The sequence below is a fragment of the Gigantopelta aegis genome, chromosome 6 (genome assembly GCF_016097555.1).
Source record: "Gigantopelta aegis isolate Gae_Host chromosome 6, Gae_host_genome, whole genome shotgun sequence".
Taxonomy (NCBI): Eukaryota; Metazoa; Mollusca; class Gastropoda; order Neomphalida; family Peltospiridae; genus Gigantopelta; species Gigantopelta aegis.
The window spans coordinates 12,211,299-12,219,115 of record NC_054704.1 but is presented as its reverse complement, the minus strand read 5'-3'; the positions used below and the strand labels follow the sequence as shown (position 1 = coordinate 12,219,115).

The window sequence follows — 7,817 nt, the reverse complement described above, 5'->3', positions numbered from 1 at the left end:
GGGGGAAATAAACCCTCTATCTCGTACGCTTATGACAGACTGCTGAAAGGATGTTTGTGAACCAGCACACAATAAACCCTATTGATGCGACAAAAAATAATGTACTGGCCTATGTTGGATAAAAAAAAACTCCTGGCCGCTGAAAGTGTTTATCAAATGATTGTTATAATAATAGAGATCAGATAGAGAAAAACGTGGCATTTATCGTGCAGGTGGCTGCTTTATACGGACGTTAAACTGGTTAATACGACCAATTCATACACGCACGAACGCACGCACGCACGCGTACACATACACACGCGCGTATTCGTTTTGTACACTTAAATTATCCCATATGCCTGATACCTAGTAACTAATATTTAGCTTGCACCAGCATTACATCAACCAGAAAATCCCAGTAACAAGTATGTACATGTGAAGCTTCGATTAGCTACTTCTAAAAATAGTCAATGACATACGATAATCCATTATTTTGATTGGCTAACGTGGGAATTCCATTGTCATGTAGGTCGTTCTTGTCAAAGTTGCACCACTCTGCTGAAAGGATAAAACATGTAATCGACTATTAAAGGTACTTGTTACTGAGGCAGGGAGGTAAACTACATATGATATGATACATTGCAGTAACAATACTACTAATAGTCGTGTTTATGTTAATGGATAAACTACGTGGAAGTGCTAACGCAAACCAGGAAATGAATCGATGAACATTTAAGTTATCCAGACAATTTCTATTATTATTATTTTGTAAACTTTATATTTTTGATTGTTGAAATCAGGTTGACAAACATGACAGTGGTGAAAGTCTCGAAAGAGGTGCACCGGCTCTTAAAGACCATAGGACGAGTGTCGAACGGGCAGGCCAAAGTGGAGTCGTGGGATCCGGATGACGTGCACAAAATAACACTGGAGATCTCGCCCAACGACGGCTTATACAAGGGAGGCAGGTTTCTGTTTGAGGTTTGTGTTCGTGTAGGTCAATAACATTTTTACGTGCTCAAAATCAACATTTTCAAATAGGTGATAAGCTAAAATGTATGGAAAAATATCCGCCCCAACCCTTACCCCTCCTCTAACTATAAAGGGGAGGGGGGGGGGGGGCGGATATTATGCCAATAAGTGTTGTATTACAATTAATATTATGTTATATATATATAGTTTGGTTGCTAGTCTCTGTCTTTCTGTCTCTGCCCCGTCCCCCCCCTCTCTCTCTCTCTCTCTCTCTCTCTCTCTCTCTCTCTCTCTCTCTCTCTCTCTCTCTCTCTCTCTCTCTCTCTCTCTCTCTCTCTCTCTCTCTCTCTCTCTCTGGCGTTCTTTTCTGAGCAGTAGATTAGCCCGTGGCGTATTAACAACTGGAATGCACATATTATCCACCGATTAGTCTTATATAAGTTAATTTCATTGTTGTACAAATCATAACATAGGCTACCAACTGCCCGATTTAGGATTACAACTTAATAAAGCTCTACACAATTTGTATTGGTTATGTCAATGACTACTGTATCTAATTTTAGTTATTGAGAGAGAGAGAGAGAGAGAGAGAGAGAGAGAGAGAGAGAGAGAGAGAGAGAGAGAAAAGAGATCGAAAGAAAGATGGGAGAGAGGGGGGGGGGGGGGGGCGAGAGAGGAAAGAGAATACAGTATACTGTTTAACATTGCTTTAGTAGCTTAGTCACTTACATACCTCACGTCTTACTTAGGTGCATCATCATGTTTATATATATATATATTTTTTTTTTTAAACAATTAATTTTTAATGACAACTCAGCACGAAAAATATACCGGCTGTTGGGTGAATACACACATATTAAGCTGACTATATGACTGTTACGTTGCCACAACGGGCAACAATGTTTGGTTACATTTCCACTACCGATAGAATGGGCGTCACCATGAGACCAGTGGTACTAGTTTACCAGATTGTACCTTGTTACCGGTATAGGCTATTTTAAGAGGTTTCGGGCTTTAGATGAACTGAATAGGTATGTAAATTTTTCTGTTCATTAAAAATACAGAAAAAGTTGATTTTTAAATATAATTCATGTAATGTTTATCCAATGTTTATTAGTTATCGGTAAAATTTCGACTTTGGAATAGTTTTTTTTTTTGTTGTGTGTGAGTTTTACTTGTTTTCATTTTAGTGTAATCTTTAGTTATCACTTTACAAAATACCATCATACTTGTCGCTGTTGCAGTATTTAATTTGATTTTATAAAAGTTTTAAAATATGTCGGGGTTCACGGTTTTGTCTTGACAGTCTTACATGTGGTGTACGGTTTTGTCAAAGTGCGGTGTCCAGTTTTGTCAATACGCGGAATAGGCTATATCAAGGAATCAAGTTAAAACACGAAAAATACATTTACCTGCTACACACACACACACACACACACACACACACACAGGGACATACACACACACACACACACACACACACACACAGAGAGACACTTTAAATAGAAGCTAATAAACGAATGATCACCTAATCTGATAATAATCTGACCGTTTTACCATCAACGAAAGACAAAGTTAATAGTTTATTTTATCTAATGACACGACGAGAGCTCAATGATTTACTAATCCCGCTACATATTTGGATAGCAGTAACAGGCCCGTAGGAACGCGAGGACGGAAATATACGGGTTGATTTTTACGTACTACATGTATATATAAAATTACAAATATGGCTTGTACCCCTCCCTCACCCTACTAGAGGTTGTGTCCGCCACTCTAGATATCGTTCGTACGGTCCTGAGTAAAATAAATCTTTTATACGAACTTTCTGACAGGCAGGACAGCACATACTACGACCATACGCGTACGAGATGGGGAGGGGCCACCCCCAGTGCTGGAGCAAATCTACTTATTCGGGCAAACCAGCCTCGGTGGCGTCGTGGTTAGGCCATCGGTCTACAGGCTGGAAGGTACTGGTTTCGGATCCCAGTCGAGGCATGGGATTTTTAATCCAGATACCGACTCCAAACCCTGAGTGAGTGCTCCGCAAGGCTCAATGGGTAGGTGTAAACCACTTGCACCGACCAGTGATCCATAACTGGTTCAACAAAGGCCATAGTTTGTGCTATCCTGCCTGTGGGAAGCGCAAATAAAAGATCCCTTGCTGCCAGTCGTAGCAGAGTAGCCTATGTGGCGACAGCGGGTTTCCTCTAAAAAACAGTGTCAGAATGACCATATGTTTGACGTCCAATAGCCGATGAAAAATCAATGCTCTCTATTGGCGTCGTTAAATAAAACAAACTTTACTTTACTTTATTCGGGCAAAAAAGATGGCGACATTCAGGCAAAATGAGCTGACCAAAATACTTTTCACCATGTATTTCCATCATTCTGTCGTGGTGAATTTTATTTGTAGAATGCCAGAAATTGCATTTCTAGTTTTCAAAATGTTCTGGGGAAGGGCTCCCCGAATCTTTTTAGAGCTGACGTAAACTCGCTACCAAAAGACTCATTGAACCATTTCAGCTAAACAAAATTTAAATAGGCCTACAAAGTCCCACATAGTAAATTGAAAATAGTACATAGCAAAAATCCAGTCAATTTATCAGATTTTGTGGATTCACCGATTTCCTAAGATTTTGTTTATGATTTGTTAAGACAAGAATTTAGTTGTGCTTAGTACGACTCTATTACACGGTATAAGCACATTACAATTTTGATATTCCTCAGTTATATATGCAAAGATTGTGTTTGAAATCAAGCCGAGCCAATATATTTCAACATGCTCATATGCCACTAACGTTTCCAGCATGTCTGTCCCGGGTCTCCATGGGCGGATCCGGGGGGGGGGGGGGACCAGGGGGACGCGTCCCCCCAAAAAATTGTTCAAGTGCCCTCAAAATGTCCAAGTGCCCTTTTTGTTTGTAGAATTTTTTTTTTTTAAGTAAACAATAATTATATTGTAGATAAATGAAATCAAGATTTTCGTGTACATGCGCAAGCTTGCAGATATGTGTCTGTGTTATTGAGTCTCAATGGGGCCCCATTGAGGTTCTAACGCGAGTGACGCCAATTTACTTCATTATTGCTAATATATTATGACGTAGAACTGTAGGAATTCATATTAATTGTAAATATCAAAACTTGTAGTAAGGTGCCCTTTTGACGAGTCAATGTGCCCTTCTTTTTTGGTCCCCCCCTAAAAATATTTCCTGGATCCGCCCATGGTCCCGTTTCTGGATAGCCAGAGGCCCTATCCGGGATCGATTCATTTGCAGTTAAATTTAAAAATAACGAAATATGTCATTTTTTGCAGTGACATATAACCTTTAATATCAAGGAATACAAATTAATCATATATTGCACTGGTTATTTTATTATATAAGTAGGTTGTTTACATTTTTGTAATTTATTCCTTTTTGTTGTTACTTTTTCGGAATTATTTTAAAATTATCTGTCCTATATCTATGTTTTCCAGTGCTAATGTTTAAGTCACTACTGATTTTTAAAACAATTTGTACATGGTTTATAATATGGTAGAATGCAGTGTCAGTAGTCAAATTTGCATTCACAAATAAACACAGGAGAAAGCTTTCAGCTAAAAACATCAGCTGTTAAAAAGAAGAAAAAAACCTATTCATTATTGTGTTTAAAATGAATACACAGAAAAACTAAACCGTACATTATTTTAACTATATCTTATGACAAAACCAGACAGAGGGTTGATTTTTGACATGTTGTTTATAAACAACCACTGCATTTTACAGAATACACCAAACATTGCTATCATAATTGAATTGTAAAGATTAAAGATTGAATTTTCTTAAACAAAGCTAATAATAATTATAGTGGTTTATTAAACGGTATAAACTGATGTTAAATGTAAAAATACGGGAATTGAAAAGGCAAACCTCACGTTACTTCATTTATATTTAACATTTCGTCAATATATGTACTGTAAATCGTATGGAACATAATGTCTAACATCTTGACATATGAAACACAAACAATTACCTTAATTCCGAACAGGTTCAGATCTCCATAACCTATATTCGTCTTCGGTGTCTAGAGCTGTTTACATAACGATAATGATCGGAAGTGTGACCAAACATGTTGGGCCGTTGTGGAATCGTTACAGTGTATATGTGTCTGTGTTGTCAATAATTGTATGTTTTGGTAAATACAACTGATCGGCAGTCGAAATAAACATATTCGTATTCTTGTTGTAGGTGATCATGGAAGAAGACTTTCCAGTGACCCCCCCAGCCGTCCGGTGTCTGACACCCATTTACCACCCCAATATAGATCCTACTGATAATGCAGAGGGCTCCACAAACGTCTGCTTGGACATGTTCGACGGCGAGACCTGGGACGAGGTGTACGGCTTGGATGGAGCCTTGCAAGGGATCCTGTTCCTCTTCTACCATCCAAATATTGAGGACCCACTCTCGCCATACTTCGACCCCTCGCTGAGTGAAGACGAGTTTGCGGATAATGTGAAGAGATCACTGAGAGGGGAGGATGTAGAAGGAGTCGAGTACACGTGCAATATGTACGGCGAGACCGAGGACAACGCAAAGACTGACGAAGGGAAGGTAGAGCTGATCATGGATTCGTTGTCGTCAAAAGATGAGAAGACTGCAGACATTACAAAAGATGTAGCAAACGACACAAACGAAAATGTAGAAAATAATCCAGTGGGTGAAAGAAACGAAGACATTGTAGTTACAACTGGTGCGGTCAACGAAAGTGTGATACCGGAGATCAAGTTCGGGGTGATAGACTTTAGTAACATTGTAGAAGCAGAGGTCAAGGATGGTGAGACAGAGGTTAATAGCAGTGTAACATCTGAGGTCAAGGACATGGCGATATGGGAGGTCAAGGAGACGGTGACATCGGAGGTCAGTCCAAGTGCAATAATTGAAGTCTGTGAAAATGTGATATCAGATATAGCTAATACAAACGGAGATCGATCTACAGTTCCTCAAGCAGTGTTCAACCAACAGGACACGAACTCTGTCATAGATCAGTCGGAAAACCCCGCAATACCTGACAACACGATAAAAAGGAATTCAGTGTGGTGTCCCGTGAGACTCCACCGTGGACAGCGTAACTATCGTGTCCAGCTACAGACATTTGATAGACTCTCCCCAGAGACTGACATTTTGCTTTTTGTTTTGTGGCACATATTTTCTAAATCACTTGCTGCTGGTAGTTCAAACTCCTGTTGATAATTATGAGGTACCTAGCGGCGCGAGGGGAATGGATGCGGGTACGGTAACCGTTTTTCTGAAAACTACAAAATTGTACCCGTTTAGTTTAAACGTGTCCTGGTCAGCGAATTATACCAGCTTCGTAATTAGCGTGAGTATGCAGCTAATTCCAGAAACCCCCCCACAAAAGTACGTTTTTAAGTTTAAAAGAATTTCTTCTCGATAGCTGGAGAAGTCCTACAATTTCATGCTACCATTCCTTTTTAATTGCCCCCCCAACCCCCCCCCTCCCCAACCTCCCCCCGCCCGTTATTTCAGCACACATACATTACATACGCGTTCTCCAACGGAACAGGATTTTCGTGTGGTTCTTTTTTTTCTTCTCTTTTTCAAGTACATTTTTTTTAGTATGAAACAATAATAATAGACGTGCGATTCCTGCTGGTTGCTCTAGCTCACCGAGAATTTTTAATGATCACACGAGTTACTCCCCTTATTAGGAACAATCTGTTGTTTGTATACTATATAGACCGGCCTCGTATCGGTTGTGTCGTGGTTAAGCCATCGGACATAAGGCTGGTAGGTACATGGTTCGCAGCACGGTACCGGCTCCCACCCAGAGCGAGTCCCACACTCGACAACTGGGCATGCCAGAGATTGGGTGTGGGAGAGACGTGCCTGAACCTTAATTGGATAGAGGCACGTTAGTAGAGTTTACGCTACTCCAGAGCGAGGTTTAACGACTCGGTGGGTAGGTGTAAGACCACTATACCCTCTTCTCTCTCTCACTAACCACTAACAACTAACTCAGTCCTGGACAGACAGCCCAGATAGCTGAGGTATAAGCCCAGGACAGCGTGTTTGAACCTTAATTGGATATAAGCAAGATAAAAAGTTGAAATGAAATGTATATATAATAAATATTATATATACCAATAGGGGTACGAGACAGGTGCCACCATCACCACCACCACCACCACCACCACCACCACCACCATCATCATCACCACCACCACCACCGTCATCATCATCACCACCACCATCATCATCACCACTATCGCAACCACCATCATCATCACCATCGCAACCACCACCATCATCATCACCACCACCACCATCACACCATTATCATCATCATCATCACCACCATCATCATCATCATTAATATTTTTATTATATTTCTTGAGATTATTTATTATCATTGTATTAGAAAGTTTAAAAAACTAATGTCTTTCATTCACCACTAACAGGTTGTGATTGTATTTAATGTATTATATTTATTGTCATAAAAATAAAATGCGTCCGTAACTTTTTTTACTGGGTGTGTGGTCTTTTCACAAATGATCACTTGTTGAGCATTTGAAATATATTTATGTCTATTAAATAAAACAATATTCAAATCCAAACTATTTAATTTTATTCCAAGACTGGTGTGCATGGAGTTGGGTGTGTGTGTGTGTGTGTGTGTGTGTGTGTTTACATTCCTACCACACTTCCCATCATTCCATCGTGCGAAAACTTGTGAAATATACGTTGCTGAAAAAAAGTTTGTTTTGTTTAACGACACCACTGGAACACATTAATTAATCATCGGCTATTGAATGTCAAACATTTGGTAATTCTGACACGTAGTCATCAGAGGAAACCCACTAC

General features: G+C 39.7%; 1 protein-coding gene across 1 annotated transcript; it reads left to right on the top strand.

Annotated features, from left to right (window-relative positions):
• Positions 1-49: 49 nt before the first annotated feature.
• Positions 50-7,246, top strand: LOC121375315. The gene is made up of 3 exons (XM_041502709.1): positions 50-571; positions 780-960; positions 5,181-7,246. The coding sequence occupies exons 2-3, from the start codon at positions 790-792 to the stop codon at positions 6,180-6,182; spliced, it is 1,173 nt and encodes a 390-aa protein (XP_041358643.1). The 5' UTR covers positions 50-571; positions 780-789; the 3' UTR covers positions 6,183-7,246.
• Positions 7,247-7,817: the final 571 nt, after the last annotated feature.